Source organism: Lampetra fluviatilis, chromosome 14, assembly GCF_964198595.1.
Source record: "Lampetra fluviatilis chromosome 14, kcLamFluv1.1, whole genome shotgun sequence".
NCBI classification, from domain to species: Eukaryota; Metazoa; Chordata; class Hyperoartia; order Petromyzontiformes; family Petromyzontidae; genus Lampetra; species Lampetra fluviatilis.
The window spans coordinates 12,196,575-12,219,802 of record NC_136288.1 but is presented as its reverse complement, the minus strand read 5'-3'; the positions used below and the strand labels follow the sequence as shown (position 1 = coordinate 12,219,802).

The 23,228-nt window shown below is 42.0% G+C and overlaps 1 protein-coding gene across 1 annotated transcript; it reads right to left on the bottom strand.

The window, feature by feature from the left end:
- Window positions 1–564: 564 nt before the first annotated feature.
- On the bottom strand, window positions 565–22,202 carry PIWIL1 (piwi like RNA-mediated gene silencing 1). Its single transcript, XM_078862501.1, has 21 exons — window positions 22,068–22,202; window positions 21,659–21,777; window positions 17,572–17,686; window positions 15,647–15,784; window positions 14,617–14,828; window positions 13,691–13,812; window positions 11,492–11,572; window positions 10,350–10,547; window positions 9,017–9,128; window positions 7,915–8,041; window positions 7,258–7,375; window positions 6,068–6,182; window positions 5,756–5,943; window positions 5,473–5,545; window positions 4,746–4,946; window positions 4,175–4,278; window positions 3,867–3,937; window positions 2,925–3,078; window positions 2,057–2,182; window positions 1,047–1,194; window positions 565–859 (listed from the first exon to the last, which is right to left on the bottom strand). Exons 2-21 carry the CDS (start codon window positions 21,761–21,763, stop codon window positions 743–745), a joined length of 2,625 nt encoding a protein of 874 aa, XP_078718627.1. The 5' UTR covers window positions 21,764–21,777; window positions 22,068–22,202; the 3' UTR covers window positions 565–742.
- Between the last annotated feature and the right edge of the window lie 1,026 nt (window positions 22,203–23,228).

The following is a 23,228-nucleotide window of genomic DNA, read 5'->3' as shown; positions in this document are numbered from 1 at the left end:
TCCATTCCAAATAAAATAGAAAATATAAATTGATGGAAGGTTATGTTAAGGTGTTTTGATATTACCAGGTAAGGCCCACTGATCTACATAGCACTTTTTCAGAAGCGACCTGGCCACAGATGATAGCGCAACAAAGTGGCTCATCATGTGGAAATTTATAGCAGCCAAATAATCTAAAAACATGTTTATAAAATGTTGAGGGAAAAACCAGAGGTCCTGGAGATAAATCCACACAACCAGAGCGAACATGCAAACTCCAAATATATAGGCATCGGGGTTGGGATCGAACCCACGACCTCCTGTATACCAGGCGAGGTAGTTCACATCTCGCCACCATGGCGGCCCTGCCCAATTTACAACTGTCAAAGTTGCTTGCTTTGCTAACTTGCTGGTTGAGGGACAAATTGTAAATTACCGAATGCTTAGACAATAAACCACATACAAAAACAAAACCACTACAAAATCGGTAATGGGACTCTGTTGCTACAAAACGGGATGTAAAATGGACAATGTTATCTCCATTGTTTTGCAGTTTCCATGTTATTTTCACAATATTTTAGAAAAATATGCGTTTAATGTATCGTTTCGAATCAGAATTAAGCTTTGACCATTCAACTTTGGAAATAAAAATATCTTTCAAGCTGAGAAAACATTACTTGTTTTCTTCTCAAAAGGATCTCTTGACACGTGTCGGAAATGGTCATCCAACTACCACACATAGCCATGAACCCGATACGATGTATTAAAGGTAATACAGTCGATCGGAAAGGTCAAGGCTGGGCTCCTTGTGAATGCTTTGCCCAACAAGAAAGGCCAGTTTGTGGGCATAATGGCAGGGTGCTGGCACGCGGATGACACCCTGCAAGATAAAGAAAACATTGAAATTAATGTTGCAATATTTACCAACAGTATAAATCCATATTATGTAGAATCCAGAAAAGAAAAAAAATCAGTTAAAACATTTGGTCATCGAATCATCTCGATTCATTAGCTGTCATTTTTTTTGCAATAATTAACCTCCGATATAGCTCAATGCAGCCCCCTACCGGCCAGTTGTAGTAAAGGTGGCACATCTTGTAGGCAAGCCGCTGCATGTGGTCAGGCTTCATGTTGCTGGTGTCGTACACCACATTGTAGTGCGTGGGTGTCACGGTGCCCTGGCGCACTGACTGGCTCACGAGGAAGAAGTCATACCTTGGGGAAAGGGCCGTTGTAAGAGGGCATAACAAAATATTTGTTTGGGAGTCATGTTTGTGTTATGCTTTTGTCATGCTATTGTGCATGTATATGCACAGCCCTTTGACATCTCCATTCCCTGTTGCGATGGTAGTTACTTGACCATACTTTACTATGCTAGTCAACGAGAGTTGATTCATGCAGCACTGTAGCAGCATAGACATGCAAGTACAACAATGGATTGTTTATCTGCACTGCCATCTGCTGCTGACCATGTAGCCCATCAGCATATTATGCTATGCATGGTAGATATGCATCCAAGCAATACCTGGGCTCAAACGTGCTTCCAAAATCTGATATTGGGCAATGGTTTGGTCACATCCTATATTATAAAAAATGCTCCATATGCCATAATATTAATGCCTAGTTGCTAATCCAGTCAATTCCTTTCAAAAATGGCGTATTCCGACCAATTTCTCCTGATTTATCAAGGCAAAAACGGTAGCAACACATCACAAATAAGATCTTGCAATAAAATCCCAATGTCAACAAAATACCCACGTAGTCTTGGAAACCCTTTCCCCCGTCACTCGTGCTGTTGACTCCCTGGCCCTGTTAAATTACCGTCGAAATTATTCCCCCCCCCTCTTCCCGTGGTCCACTGGACTAACTTGTTCTCGTGTTGTGAAATGCAAATCAAGATTTAGACGCATAACACCCAAGTTGAATTTTGACATTAACCAACAAGAAAAAAATACACGTTAACGGTTTTAAATTTGCACGCGATTAACAGTTTACAGCCGTAAACCATTATATCCATGTGCACATCTACAGCACAGGTCTGCAATGATAAAAACACAGATTGAGACTGGCAGCTCACCATTCATGACGCGTAGCCTCAGTGTCAATGACCGTGCCAGGCGATGGGTTTTGCAGTCCGCTCCTTCCAAACTCAAAGAAACGAGCAATGCCCCTCTTTTTCACCACCACCACAGTGACTTTGGGTCTTCATTCGCCAAAGAAGAAGAAAAAAATAAGGATATTTTTAAATAATATACATTCGGAACTATACGTTAGGGCGCTTCGACCATATTTAACAGTGGGCCTCAATAAACAAATGGGAGTGTCCTGGCAGACCTCGTTGTCACATGCCATCATGTTTTAACATCTGCACACATCTTCTTGGTTCTTTCGGTAAAGTCACATAGAAGGGAGATAATAAAATAATAAAAATAAAACATAATAAAATAAAATTCTCACGACGTTTCAGCCACAACGCAAGCATCCGTCCTCAGGTGAAGAACAGGGCTGTCGTAAAGACAGCGTCCGAATGAACACCACCAAGCTTGGCAGCGTATATTTAAGCTGGGTTAGAGGAGAGCGCCTTGACAAAGGAATTTACATATCAGAGGAATTTAGCATACCTACACATTCCACAAGTAGTGACTAATCCCATATCTGGTGAGGCTCTGCTCTTGGCGAATTGCCCGATGATGTTGGATGCAATTACCAGCGAAACGTCGTACTCAAAAATTGTAAATGTTGTGGTTTCACGCTTCAACACACCGATGGGCTAAAGCAGTCAACTATTTGTCTTTTGTCAAGGTGACACTTTTTTGCTGATTGGCCGTGTCGGGTGGTGGAGGGTTACGACACATTTATAAATAACGCGATCTAAACCCAAAAACGTTGATTATGAACAGAGGAATTGTCTCAACACAAAGAATGACGAGACGAGAGGGACATACGTGTAGTCAGTGCCGAGGCTCTTGAGACAGTCGAGTAGCTGGGGAACCTCATGGTTGACAACCACACTCAACTGTCCGTCCCCCACACCGTCACGGTACACCACGATGCGCATTGGCAGAGTGCGATTGATCTGCTGCCACCGTTTTACTGCCGCTGAAGAAAGACAAAAAAAACTTTATAGACAACATTAAGTTCAGTTTTGTAAAAGCACTTCAACTTGCCCAATTGTGCCTCTTAGTTCATAATTTTTTTTATCACAATCAGCTTTTGACGACTACCTCATGTGCCCAAAGAAGAAGGTTGCCTGCTATGACGCATGGACATTGATAAGGAAAATATTAACGCCAAAAAGCGCACAAAGCATATGTATATAAGCAACATGTGATTTTTTTGATTTAAAGCTTTCGTGACTGCAGGGATTCATGTTTTTGGTTTTTTCGGTAAAGTCACGTAGAAGGGAAACAATAAAATACAAATATAAAACAATATTTTTTATTTCGATTTAAAGCTTTCGTGACTGCAGGGATTCATATTCTTGGTTCTTTTATTTTTATATAAAATTATATAAAGCAAGATTTTTTATATTTTTATTATTTGATTTTTTCCCTTCTACGTGACTTTACCGAAAGAACCAAAAACATGAATCCCTGCAGTCACGAAAGCTTTAAATAAAAAAAGCAAGAGCCCAACTACTTGAGGATGCCTTCATCCACCAGTAGATTGATCATGGTCGACGATGACTTGAGTGTTTGGATTAATTGTACATTTTAGTGATCAATTTGGTGAAAAATGGTAACGAGTCACACCTGCCCCCGTCAGTAGTAGACAAAAGCTGACTTCGAATTAGAAAAAATACCATATGCAACAACAAAACTTAAGTATTTAAATCATTACATCATCATAATGGCTTGCAATCATCTGGAGGGAAATAAAGTGCTTACATTGCATGCAAACTTTGAGTCCATCAATCATTTCCTGAGCAGCATGCTGGAAAATGCAACGCGAGTACCATCTGTATGGACAGACAATTTAAAACAGTGATAAGCTGAGAAAATTAAGCAGTGAAAATGCAAGTCAATCACACAGCGATTAATTTAAGTCAATTATAATCGGAGCTACATTTCAAGAGGCATTATATTTAAAATTAGCCTAACAATACTCGCATCACCCGAGGTTATATTCAATTAACATAGCAATGAGCATGGGTCTCAAAAAGGCCGGTTAGAAGTATTTATTGTTCATTACTAACCTGGTAATAGTTTGGTTGAGACTTGCTACAAAGCCACAGACGGACTGCCCACGTGTAATAGTATCATGGTACGAGTCCACTCCAACCACCATCAACTGCTTAATCTGTATGCCACAAAAATACACCAAAAGCACATCCAAAGAGAAATGTGTTTGGTATAAAGCTAAGAAACTGCTTGCACAACAGGATCACTGAAACACAAGCCAGGTTCACAAACCCACCTGGGACGCATAAAATAGTCCATGCAGACACAAGTTCAGATGTGTAATTGTGTACCAATTTAGGTCACAATATTTGAGTTCTGTCAGCATCTTGCCACAAATGTTTACAACCCATTACTTCAAGACACTATGCTGACCAAATATTAACATTCACCAACTCTCAGACAACACAACTGGATTACTAAATCACAACTGATTCGCTAATAGAAGCTCTTCATTAGCCATAGGCTATGTCGACATTGGCGCTCACAAATGTCAGCAACTTATTTCCATATAGCAGTACGTGTGAAGCCTCATCAGGTAAGCAATTGTTGAAACACAAAGAACCGAACATCATGCAGTCTACTTACAGGAATCTCAACGCCCCACAGCTCTCCACCAAGCTTGCAGTTCATCTGCAATGCGATCTTTGTCGCAACGCTCCTAATCATTTGTGGCTTGCTGAGTGTCCGGGCGAGAACACATTGACTGGGGAACGGTCGTTCCACACACAGGAACTGCTTGATCGAATCATACTTTCCCTTGTGGACCGATGGCAGTACGCACATAACCTGATCACATTCCACATTAGAAACAAAAGCACAGATCATATTCTCGCACTTTATACTATGCTAGAAAAGTTCTCTGCCTGGATTCCTACCCAGATTCCTCTGCCTGCCAAGGCAAAGTGCAGAATCGTGATGATGCCATCGCCCGCATCTCACGTTGGGCTGGATTAGTGCATGCTGCCATGCCCCCCCACCCACCACTCTGGCAGTGTATCCTGAACAATAGCGCAGGATATGCCATCATTCTATCATATACATTAAACAAAGTTTTGTTCACTGGCTGCTGGGAGGGACAAGCCGTCACCCATCCAAAAACAAGCGCCGGCTGTTAGTTAATACAAATACTAGACTATTAACCACATGTACAAACTTAAGAGTGTTATTTTGCATCACTCCCCACCCCGCTCCAAAATACTAACAAACACATTTTAATTGAATAGCAGCATTAAAATAATCCCAAAATTGTCCTCTTAACAATGCACCACAAAACCAATATTAAACTTGTGACTAAAATGAGGACTCCACTTACCATCTGGGTGTGATGGTTCAAATTCTGCTGCAAGGTTTGCACAAATGACTGTGCGCGATCCTGAACTTCAAACCTTCAAGACGAAAAAAAACACTTTGCTTATTCCAAGCAATGGCAAGTGAGAAAAACACAAAAAACCTGTAGCCAGAGAACGAGAGGTTTTAGATACATACAACTCCAGCAGCTTTGTAAATCTGGTCACTGAAGTGGTATGCTAAATAGGGAACATTTTTTGGAAGTTCATATTTCCAAACATAATCTGTTCCATCATCCGGACACTCACATTTCTGGCTTGTTGATGTGCATGCCCATGGGTGGGCCGACTTGCATCAGGTTCTGTACAATGGCACGAGCTTCATTGCTGTTGTTGCGCGTAAAAAGCAACATCCATTCTTCCATCGAGATGGGCGTCATCAGCTTCATGTTCCGAGACTCCCGCGACCAGTCTGCCTGTCTTTGGTTATACTGGTACTAACCACAAAAAAATACGCAAATCAATAAACAATCTCGGTACCATGTACTCCGATCACTATCTGAATGATTGCATCCAGTATACATTTTCTAAACACAATTAAAATGAAACGTGGATATTTACCGATTGATCTTTCTGATAAAGCTTCTCACAAGGCACCACGCGACCAGTCAAGCTCAGCAGTTGCCGATCGAATGACAGGCCCCACTTTGCAAACTCATTACAAGTCTCCGGATTCCTGCATGCAGCAGAACCACACAATTCCGAAATGATTTAATGCACGCAGTTTGAATTCTGTGCGGAAACTTTGTCAACCAAGTGATGAAGGCCATCCCTGCACATCTCGATTATGGAGGTCGTCTGACCACGCTTCACCACACTAATCAGGAGAGTATTCTCCAGCTCTAGGTCCTGGACAAATTCAAATATCATTTTCCACGGATGCCAGCCATGGAAGGTAATTAACACTTGCGAGCACGAGTTGATAATTCAGTACGTTAACCGCTCACCACTGTGTTTCCTATGAACCCCAAGCCGTGTTCGATTTCTGACCATGGCTAACAATCAAAGAAGTGTGATACCTGTCTTGGCACTTGGTGCATACTTCCCCAACTGGTACTGACCAGTCATGCAGCAGAAGAGAATAATCCACTTGAACCATATCTCTATGCTACCAGTCTTCACCAACCCAGACTGTTCAGCATGAAGTAAAAAATCAAAACACAATGGCAAGGCCTTCATCGAGTGGTGTATTGGTCAAAAGGGTAGTACAGTAAAACCTTGGATTGCGAGCAGAATTCGTTCCGGAAACGTGTTTTTAATCCAAAGAACTCGTATATCAGTTGTGATCACGTGATGCTCGGCAGACAAAGGGTATACACGTACTACTCGTATTGCAAGACCTCGCTCGTTTATCAAATTAATATTTATTTGAAAAAATTGCTCGTATTGCAAAACACTCGCAGACCAAGTTACTCGCAATCCAAGGTTGTACTGTATGTCCTTAAGGCGCATCGTTAAGTAGCACCTACTTTATGACAGCACAAGCAACATGTCCAATGAGACCAGCAAACTGCACTTTTAAACTTTGAATAAGGCAACAGTAAATTAACATTTTTACATACCAAAAAAACCACACTTATTAATCATTGTGTAACGTTAACCAGCATCATAAATTGCCATTGGTCTTTATTGCCCAGTTTATCCTCAACTCCTTAGATTAAATTTAGCTGCTAATGATAGTAACCATAAAAACAGTATGGAGATGCATTTTTCTCCCTCATTTCACATTTACGTTGCAGTGCAGAACTTACGATTGGAGTTTTTCAATGAATTTCTGCGTGGTCATTGCCCTCTTGTCTGGGCAAACTTGTGTTTGCAAGCCAAGGTCCTTCATGAGATGAAAATCTGAACGCATTTTGTCACTCAAACCTGGAAAAAACACCGTTCTTGCTGAACTCAAATTTGAAACGAAATTAATTATCTCAAAACCTAATTGAGCAACACTCCCATCAATTACCCAGTAACAATGCCAGACTATAAAGGCTCCCTCCTCTTCACGTGAAGACATGCTCGTTGGGTGCAAGCATAAAAATACTCGCCGACAAAACGGAGTACAAACAGGAATATCACCAACGTACACTTGCAGTCAACTTTGAAAATACGTGCCTTGTAAATGAAGTGTTTTCTAAGCTGCGCACACCTTCCTGTTGCGTCAATACAACATAATGCACACCACCCTTCTCAGTTGTGCTAAAAACAATGAAATGCAATTTTTGGTACATAAATTTAACAGCAAGTAAAAAACAAGTCAAGGGTAGCACGATATAGAAACCTGTCTACAAAGTTATCTTCACACACCAGCACACCACAGCTATTTTTCCAATTACACTGTGGGTTTTTCCCATAAAGTTTATATCTATTCGCTGGTGGCAGATGGAGGAAATCCTTCAACACAACAACACCTCCACCTGTTAAATAGCTGATCTCAGGCAGCAGGTGCAGCTCTATCTCCACCTTGTTCCCCGCCGAGTCCTTGCGCTTTGAGCGGCTGATCAGCAGTGGCTGCTGCATGTCCTTCACTTCCAGGCTGTATTGCTTTGGTAATAAAGAGACAAGATTTACACAACTACAGCAGGTCATTGATTATCCGGCGGCTTCAGGCGCCAATCGGATAAATCACAATTATTTAAAATAGCTAATTTTTGCTAATTCTTGACATCATGTTTGTAGGTGTTATCTTTTTTGGTTTTAAATTTGTTTACTATATGAAATTGGCATAAATAAACAGACAAAATATCCTACTTCTTTCAAAGGCAACGTATTTACTGTACCATACTTACCACTCCAGTCTCTAAGATTCTGCATATACGTGCAGTATTTTCATTGTTTAAGTTATATGTAGTGTGTAATGCACTGTATATATTTAAAACTGAAATCAAGAAAAGCTACTTTTTTTGTCACGCACACGGTGCCGATTGTCGGACTGGGTCACAGCCTTTGGAGTGGTTTTGCCAGTTTCGCTGGATCGGACCACCTGATGTTGGAAGCCGGATAACACATTTCTGTGGAGGGAGCTGGTAGGAACGTTGGGTTGCTCGGTCAATGGCCAGGGTCAACGGCGGCGTGGTGTATTCCGCATATGCCCGACTGTGAGGGCGGGCACAAGCTGGCGTGAGTAGGTTAAACGTTGAGTTTTATAAGGGCACCACGGGGTGACCAGCCCCTCCCCACCCAGCACGACGGACACAATAATCCCCTGTGGGCTGGTGTAAACAGGAGGTTCCTACCAGTATAAATGATCAAATGATTTATCACAACTCTTAATGAGCAATGACAGCAATGTTTTTATATATTCATTGGAGGCCCATAAGCTAGTGCTGAAAATTCTTCATTCCCATTGTGGGGCAGCTAGTCTCTGCATAGAATTACTGATACTGACTTTCAAACAAACTGGTACTCATATCATCAATCCCAGATGATAGCACTATAAAGTTCCACCCAGAAGTTATTCCAGTATTAACATGGCATCGAATATAAAGTTTATGTTTAATTAAAAAAGGAAGACATTACCTTTGTGTAGTATTCATGGTAGGTTATCTCTGTGCCATCCGACTTCATGAAGGTCATGTTTGGATTTCTATTCCAAGAGATGTCGTCAATTCTGTAAGTCCGATTGTTGTACCTGCAATATAACAATTCACGTTATTGAAATTCATCAAGATGCCACATTGGGTACAATTACCAACTGCTCCTAAGCAAAATAGTATTCTTATTCCGACCTATGTATATGTAATATAACAATTACGGCGGGAGACCACTTGACGGGTAGCACCCTTTTAACATCCACTTAGCCACAACGACGTGTAGCCAACTACAGCCTACGCCACGCGTTCCACTCGGCTACACACACGCGGGCTCTCCGGCCCCGTAGCTTCCAGGGGAACTCCCAGACCCACCCCGGCTGGGTATGGGTCCCGACCACTGGGTCCCACAGCTGGCCCTCACACGGACGTCCGGCCCCGGGTCCCACGGTCCCGCCTCTGAACCACACAGGGTCCCGGCCCTTACAAGGACATCGGGGCTAGGGGTCTCAGGGCCCTATCTCTTCCTCCTCCGTCTTCTGTCTTCACTGGTTACCAACTCCCCGAATGCTGCTGTGCATCGCCCTAAATAGTCCTCCGCTCCAGGGGGCGGGGCCAATGCGGACCTTGATGTGGACATCTGCCTGCGGACCGAGATGTAGCCACACCCGACCCGCTCTCACACGATCCCCCCCCCCCTTGTCAGCACGCACCGCCACTACACCACGCGATGTAGCCACACCCGACGCGCTCTCACACGATCCCCCCCCCCTTGTCAGCACGCACCGCCACTACACCACGCGATGTAGCCACACCCGACGCGCTCTCACACGATCCCCCCGTCAGCGCGTACCGCCACTACATATACACAAGCAACACCATTTCATAATCTTATACTAACTTATCAAAACTGTTGCCTTGGATTTAAAAAGCATTTTCTAAATAATATTCAAAACAATAAACGGCCCAGAAGGCACCTATATCTCATAATATCTCATAAACTAAGCAGGGTAGATTATGGAAAGTTATTGGACGATCACCAGACACAAAATCTGGAGTTACATAGGCAACAGAGGGCACTGCATAAAAATCCAAATTTGTACTATACTTTCTAGGCTCCAACATCTATGCTCAATATCTTCAATACACCACACTGACCAGCGTGTGTTTGAAATACGGGCAAACTAACCCCCATGGACTGGATCGGGTTGGAGAAGCCTTAATCCAGCAGTAGAATGGCAATGGCTTGTACGAGAAATTATGCTCTTATGTATTGCAAATTACAAACAGGAAGCTCACATTTTGCAGCAATAAGACCTTACCTTGTGAGTATCACTTGGCCAACAAGCTCCTTTTGGCAAGCATCATGAAAATTTCGCTCTCCAATTTGCTCATACAAGGTGTACATGAAATCCAGAACGGACTCATTCCGGAGGACCTTGTGGCTGACGTCAGCGCAGAGCATCACATCGGACTCGTAGCACATGATGGAGGTGACAAAACCAGGCCAGACATGTAATCTAGGAGAAACGCAGGACACAAGTCAAAAAAATGTCAACATGAAAAAATAAATCACAATGAATATAAGGTCTGCCTACTACTGCGTTATTTTGACAAGTGGGGCATGCCCGCATTTTTATTACACCCAAACTTTTCCCATCGTGGGGGTTACGTTCTCGAAAATAGCCACAATCGGCATATCCGCGATCTGCAAACTCTAAACGTATGGGAAAATGTTGGTTTCGTTCACAGCTCGTAATATGACAACCTAACCCTCCTTATGTTACCCTACCTTAACCCAAACATTAAACAGGATGTATCGTTTAATGTAAGCTATGATTAATATTTTCTAGTGTTAAATATAACTTTGACAGTAAATTTAAAGAATGGGAAAAACATGTGTACAGTGCTGTACATATACATGTAAAGGTAAAAATAAAGATAATGACATGCACAGTAAACAAGTTACAAAAACAGATTTCTACTTACTGTGAGACAAGAAGGCATGGTGTATTCTTCCGAGGCAGCATCATCGTGAGCAGTGCAGTTCGAGTACAGTACTTATTTACGGTGCAGATAAGAATCTTGCAGTCAACCGTGGATAGTCAAACCAAAGGGGTGCTATTGACAAAACTATTCGTCAACACATTGTGTGGTCAAATCCACGATGAGAAAACCCGCAATGGGTCAAAGTTTGACTGGACCAAGCGTTACACATTTCGACTACAGCAAAGATATTGCAATGATCATTATTGACATGTCTCTACTGTTGCAACAGATTTAAGACTGCAGATTTTACAATCTGGCACAAGGATCCACTAATTTTAATCTTTCTCTGCAGACAAGCAGAAAACTAGCATTTTTTATGATTGGCTACAGCCACACAAAGGCTTAAGACATTAAGCATTGTGCCACCATCATTGAGTTTGGCTATATAGAGTAAGGAGTGATGGGATTAATTTACCTGTGCTGTGGAATGGTGAATGCATCATCTGGATTGTAGTAGTTACGTCCAATTTGTTGCATGTTGGCCATCTTCAGCACCCTTCAAAAAAAATGGGAGCTTGTTTTACTTCCTTTTACATCAACTGCCATTTATTTTGAAATTAAAATGTCCGACATTTATCCACAAATTGGCATTTTTATTGAAATTATAATGTACCAAGTATTCCCTGCGACATGACACCATCAAAGCAAAAACTAAGTTACGTCTTTTATACTGAGCCAAGAATGTGTCCCATGCGTGACGTCACTCCACGAGGCCCACCACCCTAATTCATATTCATGAGTGGGTGGATTTTTACACTAACGCAGGTCGAGCTAAATTAATGTATTATGCAAAGTCGCTTCAAATGACGTTTCTTTACAGAAAGTGACGGTAAAAAATACATCTACGCAGCGCAGCGCTACATCCGTAAGTAGCGTCACTGCAAAAAAGCCCCCCCCCCCCCCCTATTAATATTCATGCCCGCATGGAAATTTACACTAATGCACAAGGTTGCACACTCCACATGCCACACCCCTCCCCTCATTAATAATCATGAGCAGGTGACGTCACTCCACATGTAGCAACCCTCCCCAATAACCATTAGTGGGTAATGTCACTCCCCATGGGGCAACCCCCCCCCTCTCATTAATAATCATGAGCTGAACAATTTTTCTATTAAATATTTCACATTTACTCCAATATACACCCGTCCTTGGACGGGCAAAAGGCTAGCAAATAAATAATAATCACATCTTATGTCCCCTTCCAGTGGCATGTTAAAGGCAAACTGTTGGCCCACAAAGATTTAATTAGGCTGAAAAATCCGTCCCTTGAATACTAAAAGGTACCATTTCCTTTCCTTAAATTACAGGTATTTATAAGCTCACAGCAAGACAGACGATGCAGCTGCAGTGAGGACTACTTGTGCAGCGATTGTGAGTTTACATGTTAAGATAAACGTTAGACGTGGAAAATTACTGGCCAAGTGTGGCAGGAACTAGTGAGTGCAGCGCATTGCTGCCATTTGCGACTGCTGGTGGGGGTGTTTGTGCGACATACATTTTCGGGTCAATCTGGAAAGGTACATTTAATTTGCATTTTAAAAAGAGTATTTGTTTATCTTCTTGGTTCTTTCGGTAAAGTCACGTAGAAGGAAAATAATAAAAATAAAACATAAAACAATTTCGATTTAAAGCTTTCGTGACTGCAGGGATTCATCTTCTTGGTTCTTTCGGTAAAGTCACGTAGAAGGGAAGTAATAAAATAATAAAAATAAAACATAATAAAACAATTCTCACGACGTTTCGGCCACAACGCAAGCAGCCGTCCTCAGGCGAAGAATGAGAACATTATCAAGCTAGGAGCTTATATAGGTGTAGCGAGGAGGAGCGCCTTAACAAAAGAATGTGCATATGAAGAGGAATTGGTATGCTAAATTCCTCTTCATATGCACATTCTTTTGTTAAGGCGCTCCTCCTCGCTACACCTATATAAGCTCCTAGCTTGATAATGTTCTCATTCTTCGCCTGAGGACGGCTGCTTGCGTTGTGGCCGAAACGTCGTGAGAATTGTTTTATTATGTTTTATTTTTATTATTTTATTACTTCCCTTCTACGTGACTTTACCGAAAGAACCAAGAAGATAAAACAATTGTCACGACGTTTCGGCTACAACGCAAGCAGCCGTCCTCAGGTGAAGAATGATACACCACCAAGCTTGGGCATAATATGACTTTGAAACCCCCCGCTCACCTCCTACGCATTTCCCATAAATATGCTAAATCCCTCTTGATATGCAAATTCTTTTGTCAAGGCGCTCTTCTTCCCCCTCCAACCCAGCTTAAATATACGCTCCAAGCTTGGTGGTGTTTCATTCTTCACCTGAGGACGGCTGCTTGCGTTGTAGCCGAAACATCGTGAGAATTATTTTATTACGTTTTATTTTAATTATTTTCCTTCTACGTGACTTTACCGAAAGAACCAAGAAAATGAATCCCTGCAGTCACGAAAGCTTTAAATCGAGTATTTGTTGATCCATCAAAGGGCAAAAGTTTAATTCATTGGTCACAAGGTTGAACCGTTTCATTAAAACAATTAAGGCATGTAGGTCTGTGTTTAAGGGAAAAAAATACAGTTTGTAAATGTTCCAGCTAGAGACCTGAGCTACGTTATTTACTTGCGAAAGATGATGTTAAACAGCACAATGGCAGTCGGTGATGATGGTGGGAGTTCGTTGGTCAAAGTGATGGTGATCTTTATCTTCTGTTCCTGTCTTGTTTGGCTCCATACCTCACTCACCTGAATATATGCATGGACAACATCACAAATGTGTCACTAATTTTATGAGGGGTGTCAAAATTGCAACTCAGTACATGTTCATGTTGTAAAAATTCTACTCAACAGTCTCAACTTATACAGATTGATCATAAATTGGCCATCAAAATAAATGTTTCAATAATTGAGCATCTGAAGAGAACGTGTTGAAATAAAACAATGCCCTCTGTTTTATTAAGTCTCCAGATATTTTCAGGCTGCCCGGCCAATACATTTTTTTAGTATTTGCAAAGAACAAATGTTTGGTATGCGAGAGGACCTGGAGAAAACCATGCACATGCAGAAGGGCATATGGCACAGTTTGGCACCAGCTATCATAGAGTGCGGTTGTGTCGCTAAGATTTCTCTGCAATGAATACAATGTCTTTAAAAACAACGCCGCTACGCCTTCCTACCAGAGGTCGCAACCGGGTACCCGATACCCGTACCCTTCCCGATACCCGGCTACCCGTACCCGGCTGGGTACGGGTAGCCGTTTGCGACCCTGGTGCGGCCGGGTACGGGTAGGCCGTGAGTCACCGTTTGTCACTCATTTCGGGTAGGGTACGGGTAGGGAACGGGTAGCCGTACCCAGCCGGGTAGGGGTACCCCGTTTGCGACCCTGGTGCGGCCAGGTACGGGTACGGGTAAGGAATCAAAACCCGTTTGCGACCTCTGCTCCCTACATAAAATTCATGCAGAGCCACGAGCGCTTTCCCAGACTCAAAAGGCGAATGGGACCCACCTTACAACTTGCAGAAGAAGGGTTAAATTGACCGCAGAATTTACCTTCTCGAGTTTCTTGGGCAAGTAGAGAATGCAGCCATCAAAGGCTCGCGTTTCACCGAGCAGCTCATTATGTTCATGCAACAGCGCAATCCTCAGTCGTTTGGATTCCAGCTCTGGGCTGAATGTCACGTGGTATTGATATACCATCCACGTTTTCCGTGACAACAACTTGAAGTAGTTAGTCAGTAGTTTGACCGGCTGACCTGACAAGCCTGGAACCCACATTCCAAATGGAATGCAGGGGAAAATAAACGTGTAAAAATAATTTAGCTTAATCGTATACATCCTTGTTTTTTTTGTATATTTAAGAACGTGCAATTGTTTCGCTATGATTAATAACGTAGCCAACAACATATTGATCAATTACCAACCTGTATGTATTTTTTTCTGGAAAACTCGGAGGTCAATCGACCAATTTCAGTGGTGGTGGCATAATGTTATGTTTGGTTTATGCAAACGAGATCAAATTTACTCAAAGGAAATTAACACTTCACCTCATAATTAATGTTATCGAACCCAATACTGCTTATCCGATCCACCAATTGAAAGAACCCTACAGGCCCAATAAAAAGATCATATATTGGAATGAGGCATGTGCCATTGTGGAGGGGTGAGGATGGGGGCAGAGGGAGCCATTGCATCAATCGATTTGTATTAACTCGAGTGGCAAGTCATGCAAGTTGATCACTGGTGAGTACTGTCAGGTAAGTAATCTACATCTTACGAGGGTCTGGTGGCACGTGTCATCATGTCACTCTGTCCGCAGGTCGGGCTGCCGACTAGTGACCAATAATTGTGCCTGTGTGAACGCTCAAAGTGTGTTTGTGCGGCAAAATGGAAGAACCGGAAAGAGACGAAGGCCTAAAGGAGAATGTCTTGACGACGACATAAGATTGGTGCCAGAAAGTTGTTGCAGCACTACCTGAGCATATTGGCACAAGACAGAGGAAAGCGGAAATGACGAAATGTGCAGTGGATACCTACGGCTATCTCCCCATGGATCGTGGTGATGATGATGATGAACGCTCACCAGTCTTAGACTGACGGACATGTTCCATTGTCTGGCGAGTCATCAAGCCGACATCCATTGTCTGCATCTGGCCACGACGGCGGCCCCCGCGATCCACTACCATCAGCCTCTCCATGCCTGCTGATACTAAAGATACATCTATAGGATGGGAAAGAGACAAAAGTACTTTTACACATTCAAACTGTACATCTGTACGATAAATAATTGTTAGCCCTCACTGAACAGCAACTCCTTCACATCTGCAATTTTTTGGTAATATTTTCATACGGTATTTTGAAAACTATGACATCACTTGGCAACAGCTTTGAAGCTAAATCTTGAAATTTAGAAGCATGCAATATAAAAATACAAAGTTTTGTATTGGCCAAAATAATTTGCTGAAAGATTAAAATGATTAATGGAACAAAACGTAAAAAAAACATACCTGAAGTTAATCCAGAATCAGGCTCCATGTTAATCAAAAGAAAGAAAATAGGTAAGCTTCGTAATTGAGATTAATTTTACCCCAAGCAATGTTTAAATACAATGTTTCGCATTCGTATATTTACCAAAAATATATTATCGCATACACATTATAAAGCTAGCAAAGCCTCACTGAGCCTCAAGATTTCTTTTGTACAATGCTACATTCAGGTTTTCAAAGTTCATAAACGAGTTTTCGGCACGAGTAAACTGGAGTGATGTAAAAAGTCCAAATGCACATGAGAGAATAATACTCAAAAACTCTGCAGATTAAAATATCCATCTGTACTAACCTCTCCTGACCACCTTGCAGTCCCAGCCTACAACACCTGATACTGATACGAATCTCCTGGTTACACCAGCCCACAAGGGATTATTGTGTCCGTCGTGCAGGGAGGGGCTGGGTGGGGAGTGGCTGGGTGGGGAGGGTGGGGCTGGGTGGGGAGGGTGGAGAGGGGCTGGGTGGGGAGGGTGGGGCTGAGTGGGGAGGGGAGGGTGGGGAGGGGCTGGGTGGGGAGGGTGGGGAGTGGCTGGGTGGGGAGGGGCTGGGTGGGTAGGGTGGGGCTGGGAGGGGTGGGGCTGGGTGGGGAGAGGCTGGTCACCCCATGGTGCCCTTATAAAACTCACGCCGGATTGTGCCCGCCCTCACAGTCGGGCATATTTGCGGAATACACCACGCCGCCGTTGACCCTGGCCATTGACCGAGCAACCCAACGTTCCTACCAGCTCCCTCCGCAGGAATGTGTTATTCCTACAGTATCCCAGCCAATCACTAAACAGGATGAAATCTGCTTAGCTTCCGAGTTCTAGCCTTTTATGGTGACAAGGTCGTTTATACTCGATTTATTGAAATTGCTTTAATAGATTGGGAAACAGTGAAGGCCTGCAAATCTAAAGCTCTGAAACTCAATCTTTAGTTAGACTGGAGAAACCCAATGAGCTATGTTCTTTTTCTCAGATGTCCAGTAAGTCCATAAGCCCAGAGCAAATATTTCACCTATCGGTTTCAATGGCTCTATGGTGGTCAATAACAATGAATTGTATTGTCAAACGAGTCGCTCGTAACTTGGTACATAAAGGAAAAGCTTCACGAAACCATCTATGCAAATCTTCTGAGCATTATTCTATAGTGTTGGTTTTCTCCCACATGCAAAATATTCCTTGAAAACTGAATTGGCCAAACACACCAATGTCTCTTACATCTTGGATTTTTAAGGACTCATTGAGACTTATCAGGATGATGGCATTATAGTTCTTCACATGTTCATATTATTTTTGTATGTTGGTAAAGCTTATTCTGCAAAATGAAATTACAATACATCTTCATTATAAACGAATATACTATAAATAACATTACAAATATAGTGTTTTATTGTAATGTATGCAACTGTAATGTAATGTAGCAATAAAACAAAACATGGCGTAACTGTCATTTATGACTATAGCGGCAACAGCAACCGTACCTGTGACTGGCTTCCTGGTAGAGGGCATGGTGGCTTTCTGGCGACCTCTGCCAAAAAGGTCACTCGCAGATTCAACGCCCCCGAGTTGTGAAGCGAGCGGTGGCGGTTGAGCCATCTTCAAACACAAACATGCCATTAGGAACACTGAAGATTTGCCTACACGAAAATTTCCACAAACTAACATCTTATAGTAACCACATCACGATTTTGTGTACAAAAAACTTGTACACGCGCAAGCAGGTAGAAGGGTTTTGTTATCAAGTTGTACGTGAATCAGAACATGTGCGACCTTCCAATTGCAGCTTCCAGATTCAACTTGCGTTTAAGACAACTTAGTTTACATTTTTATTCACTTAAAAGTTGGAAATGGAGTAAATAAACGTGCAAATGTACGACTTTAAATGTGTAGCATTAAACCAAGTAAAATTAGTCTCTTAAGAGTGTATGCATACACAAAACAAGATATTCTGCAGACAGCTTATTCACTTAGGAGGTCTGTCCATTTACATTTAAGGTGCTTGTCTATAGAATTTCTGCTTGGTATTGGTCTGTAAAATAAGTTGGACTTAACACATATCTCGATAAAACCGATTTATTTTTATTCAACGAGCCAGGAGACTCAGCAGCAAAGCAGCCTATACCGTATTTTCCCGCATATAACCCGCGGGGTATACCACTTTTTACAAACAAAACAAGACCCTGCGGGGTATATGGAAGTGCGGGCTATCCCACAAATATTTTACACGTGTGACATGTCACAACTCGTTTAATGTTTTCATGGTAGGACTATCCACTATGCAACACTTTCCTTTGACTAAAGCACTGCTGAATAAACCACTCGCACTAAAATTGCACATGCTATCACGTTTCAAATGAATTGTTTGTACAATTTTTGAAGTGCTTGCACTTTGTTTACCGGCGACGGGAAAGCTGGGGGAGGGAGAGGTGGGGGCGAGGTGACGGAGTTACAGTAGTTCTGCTATTATCTGGGCAGTGCTAAAACGACTTACTTATCTACAAGTTATGTTACTTATTTATTGGATATTTACTTTTGTTACTTATTTACCGTTCTAAGTTCACTCGTTTCCGGTTAGTTTGTTTTCTTTGTGCACGTTATGCTTTTAATGTTAACAATTGATAGTGGAATGTATTACAAATGTAAACTTCGCATTCATTTGATGGAATTAAGCTGCGGTAACGACGTTAAAGATATGAATTCATGCGGGGTATATGGAGGTGTGGGCTATCTGAAATTTGTTTTACACAAAACGCTATTTTTGCGGGGTATATGTGTCTGCGGGTTATATGCGTATGCTGGCTATATGCGGGAAAATACGGTAATCAAAGTTACGAGTTAACCACCCCCACCCCACCATAGAAATTTCTGGATTTTCACAACTGGCTCAGCATGGCTGTAAACGGGATCTAAGCAGCGACCTCGATGCCAATTTGAGCTGAGAATCACTTTTCAAATGTGCTCTTGTATGTCATGCAACTGTTGTTCAGAACACGTGCCTTAGAAACTAGAGTTTAGATTATTTGGCTGCTATAAATTTCCACAAGCCACTTCGTTGAGCTAATAGCTCAGTGGGCTTTACCTGGCAAGATAAAATAAATACATTGTTTAGCTTTCTTTGCATATATTTTTTCAAGTGACTTGTTCACCTTATCTATACTTTGTGAATGCCTATCGTGTTTTTGTATTGTTTGTTGTAACCTTCTGACCCGCTCCCAACTGGACACCTGTGAAAAGAGCTTCATAGCTCATCGGATTTCTCCAGTATAAAAAATATATACTGTATACAGTAGAACCTCGATCATCCGCGTGCGGTTTATCCGATTTACGAATTAACCGCGCACCCAAAATTTTTACATAAATAACTCATGGATTTTCCCTTAAGCCCAAATTATTAATCTAAAAAGTTTTACATTATTCTTGGAAATGTTTATTACAAGTCTCGTGCTTAAACCGAACAAATGTGCTTCGGTGAATATGAAATCCACGCGATTTCCTCTATGTACAGTATTTGCATATGCTTAGAACAGTGGGCTTTGCCTGGTAGGATGGAGATGGTTTATACTCTGTGGATCTTCCGGTAAAGTCACGTAGGTAGAAAATAGATCACGTTTCGATCGCAACACAAGCAACCGTCATCAGGTGAGGCCAACACAGCAGGGAAAATGCTGACGAAGGAGTCCTTTACATAAAGAACCAAAGAGTATGGATTCCTGCAGTGACGAACGCTTCAAATCAATGAGATGGTTTAGTTTTATTTGTACGATTGGGTGATTTGTTTACGTTTCCTGAATTTTGCACTACTGTTTTTTTATTGTTGTAACTGTGAAAAAGCGCTTTATAGATCATCGGGCTTTTCAGTATACATGTAGTCCCCGACTTACGATGGAGATGCGTTATGACGACCCCATCGTAAGCCGAAAATATCGTAAGTCGAAAATGGCCTAGCCTACCCAGGCGTCTTTAAGAATAGTGATAATTTAGCAAAACAGAGCAATTTACAGTACCGTACTGTATAAACTATATGCGTAAAGAACATCCCGGCAGCGTCCCAACTTACAGTATCGTACCTCGTACGCTGCTGCGTTTGCCTGCCGCACGAAATCTAAAATATTTTACAATTTTGTCATATCGCTATCGCCATCGTAAGATCGAAATATCGTAAGTCGGGGCCATCGTAAGTCGGGGACTACCTGTCAATGGAATCTGAGTGGGCGGAGTTTGATTTTGATTGGTGTGGTGATCCACCGAGTGGGCGGGCTCTGGGCGGCAACAGCAAAGCGTCATCACTAAGCACGCCCATCGACCATTCAGTATTCGTTCTTAATCAGATTTATAGTGGAAGAATCCATCCATCCATTTAATTATAAAGCTCTTTTTTCATGTCCAGTCGGGGCGGGTAAGAGGGTTACATCAACAATACAAAAACACAATTGAAAGTAACAATCTTAATATGTCAGTCGTGCTTAATTTTGTGTGATTTATACTCGTACCCGTCAACCCATAAAGGTTTACCCCGTATTGTTGTACAGGGAAATCGTTTTCAGGTCCATACGGCATACAGCCGTTTCAATACGGGAATTTTTTTTTGTCAATTTGCGGTTCTCCCTTCTGATGGGACTTTGTAGGATAAACGTTGAGATTTATAAGAGCACGGGGTGGCCAATGAGGTCCGAATTGGTCTGTCATTAGGCACTAAGGTGTTGAACAGAGAAATATATACCCATCACTAATTTTATGAGTTTTAATTAATACCAATATTAGTGGAGGGGGGGGGGGGATTTGCCATCGAGATCCGCGGGGAAATGGAAAATTCTAGATTTGAAGCTTTCGTGACTGCAAGGATTCATACTCTTTAGTTTTTTCGGTAAAGTCACGTAGGCAAAACAATTAATACAATAAATGAAAACAACTTGTGCCTTTTACACCTGATGAGGGAGGCTTGTGTTGCCTCCGAAACGTCGTGATTTAATGGAGTTGTTTTCATTTATTTTATTGTTTTACCTACGTTACTTTACCGAAAAAACCAAAGAGTAGACATTGAAAATGTTGTTGTTAATCATCGGCAGCCGTCCCGATGCCCGTCATCATCGCGAACAATCGAGATAACGACGTCGACTTGAGCTAACTAAACAACTCTAATTCTAGATTTGAAGCTTTCGTGACTGCAAGGATTCATACTCTTAGGTTTTATCGGTAAAGTAATAATAAAAATAGAATAATAAAACAATAAATCACGACGCTTCGTAGGCAACACAAGTCTCCGTCATCAGGTGGGACCGTCACACCTAAATTGACTGTATCAAGTGAGGCAAAATTCTAAGTTATTAAAATAATATTAAATTAATAAATCAAGACGTTTCGGAGGCAATACAAGTCTCCGTCATCAGGTGGGACCGTCACAGCTAAATTTACTGTATCAAGCGAGGCACAATTCCAAGAGACAAGCTCTTAAAATAATAAAATATTATATAATTATTAAAATAATAAATCACACAACAACAAATAATAAACAACTATCTCAGACTTTTGCGTGTTGTATTTTTTAACGCCACGTGCTTTGAAACTCACAGCGGACGCAGTTCCGGCATCGCCTTGCGCATGCGCAGGAGGTGGTGCGGCCTCATCGCCACGACCGCGCCCGCGGGCACGCGCGCGGCCCCTCGCAGGCATCATCTTGAGGCCGCCTTCTAACCCGAGTCGTTTAGATTATTATATTTAAAAGACAAGATGTGAAAAAAAATAATGAGACACACCGATACATTTTTCAACGCAAGCGAGAAACTAGAAAATCGCGACGACGTTTTACAACAGGCGTTCGATTTAAAATGGCGCCAAACCGCGACATCTACCATTCAATATATTGATTATATAAATTACGCATTTAATAAACTTTTAAACGTCTCGTTTACATCGCTACATTAAAACGAGCTGGTAAAAGTTACAATTTTCATCAGAAATCGAATGTTTATCGCCTCACAAGTTTTCGCCCGCGACTTTCTGAAGAGGAAATTTTCGCAGTCGACGAAAATTGCGTCCACGTGCGGCCCCACGCCGTTGTGAGCCTCAGCACCCCCCCCCCAGCCAGCCTTATATAGAGCAGCTCCACATTCGCTCCGCGATTAATGTATCCTTCCGCGATGCGATATAATCCTCCGCTCTCCACGCTCATCATCGTTTCAAGAGTCCCGTTCATTTTACTTTTCGAACAGTTATGTATATTGGCAGTGTTTAGAATATCGGGAAATGTACGTAGTATATATAATTTTAAAAATTCATACTTTACAGTATATTACGTAGAGATAGTCCAGTCGTAAGACCAGACCCCGTCACAGAAATGTGGAATGGCCACGACTATGTTTTCATTAGTTGGGCTGAGCCGAACTCCAGTGTGCATTTTACCAACTTATGTCTATGAATTGTATGGGTTTATTGTACAACTAGGGGTATATTGTAAAGGCGTAAATATTCGCCCCATTGCCAAAGCGATTCAGATTTTAACTTGCCGGGATGCAGATTCGAATATTCGATTAAAAGAATCGAACAAAATGTTTAAAATTTTGAATTTAGAGGCCTCTAGTGGCTGTAGATGGAACTAATAAGAGAACTAATTACAATACAGTTCTGGACTGTACAGTGCAAATGTCGATTATTGCGCTATGCATGTTGAATAATCGATGCAAGTAACTATTAATACGGGTTGCCACCTTCACCACTGAAGATCAAACCGAGATATTTCTCAGCCACCGATCATATATCCGGTACATATAAACGTATCCCGCACAAATATTGATGCCAATCTCCCAGATTATCCGGGTCAAACCGGGACGGGTGGTAACCCTACCTATAACGTATGCGACACGGATTCAACTTCCACGTGTAATCATACCTGTCCACCCCTTTATCAGTGCTCTACCTTATTGCAGACCAATTCAAACATTATTGGTCACCCCGTGCCCTTATAAATCTTAACGTTCATCCGACAAATCGCATCTCAAGGCAGAAACACAAACAGACGTTTTATTAAAAAAAAATTGCACGTATTGAAACGGCTGTACGCCGCATGGATTTAAAAAACTCAATTTCCATGTACAAGAATACGGGTAAACCGTATGGGTTGACACGGTATGTTGAGTAGTCA

Coding starts and splice junctions, on each gene's coding strand:
- PIWIL1 (XM_078862501.1), bottom strand. CDS start 21,763: ATGATGCCTGCGAGGGGCCGCGCGCGTGCCCGCGGGCGCGGTCGTGGC. Junction 10,548..11,491: donor TTCACCATTCCACAGCACAG/GTAAATTAATCC, acceptor CGTTTCTCCTAG/ATTACATGTCTGGCCTGGTT. Junction 9,129..10,349: donor GGCCAAGTGATACTCACAAG/GTAAGGTCTTAT, acceptor GTTATATTGCAG/GTACAACAATCGGACTTACA.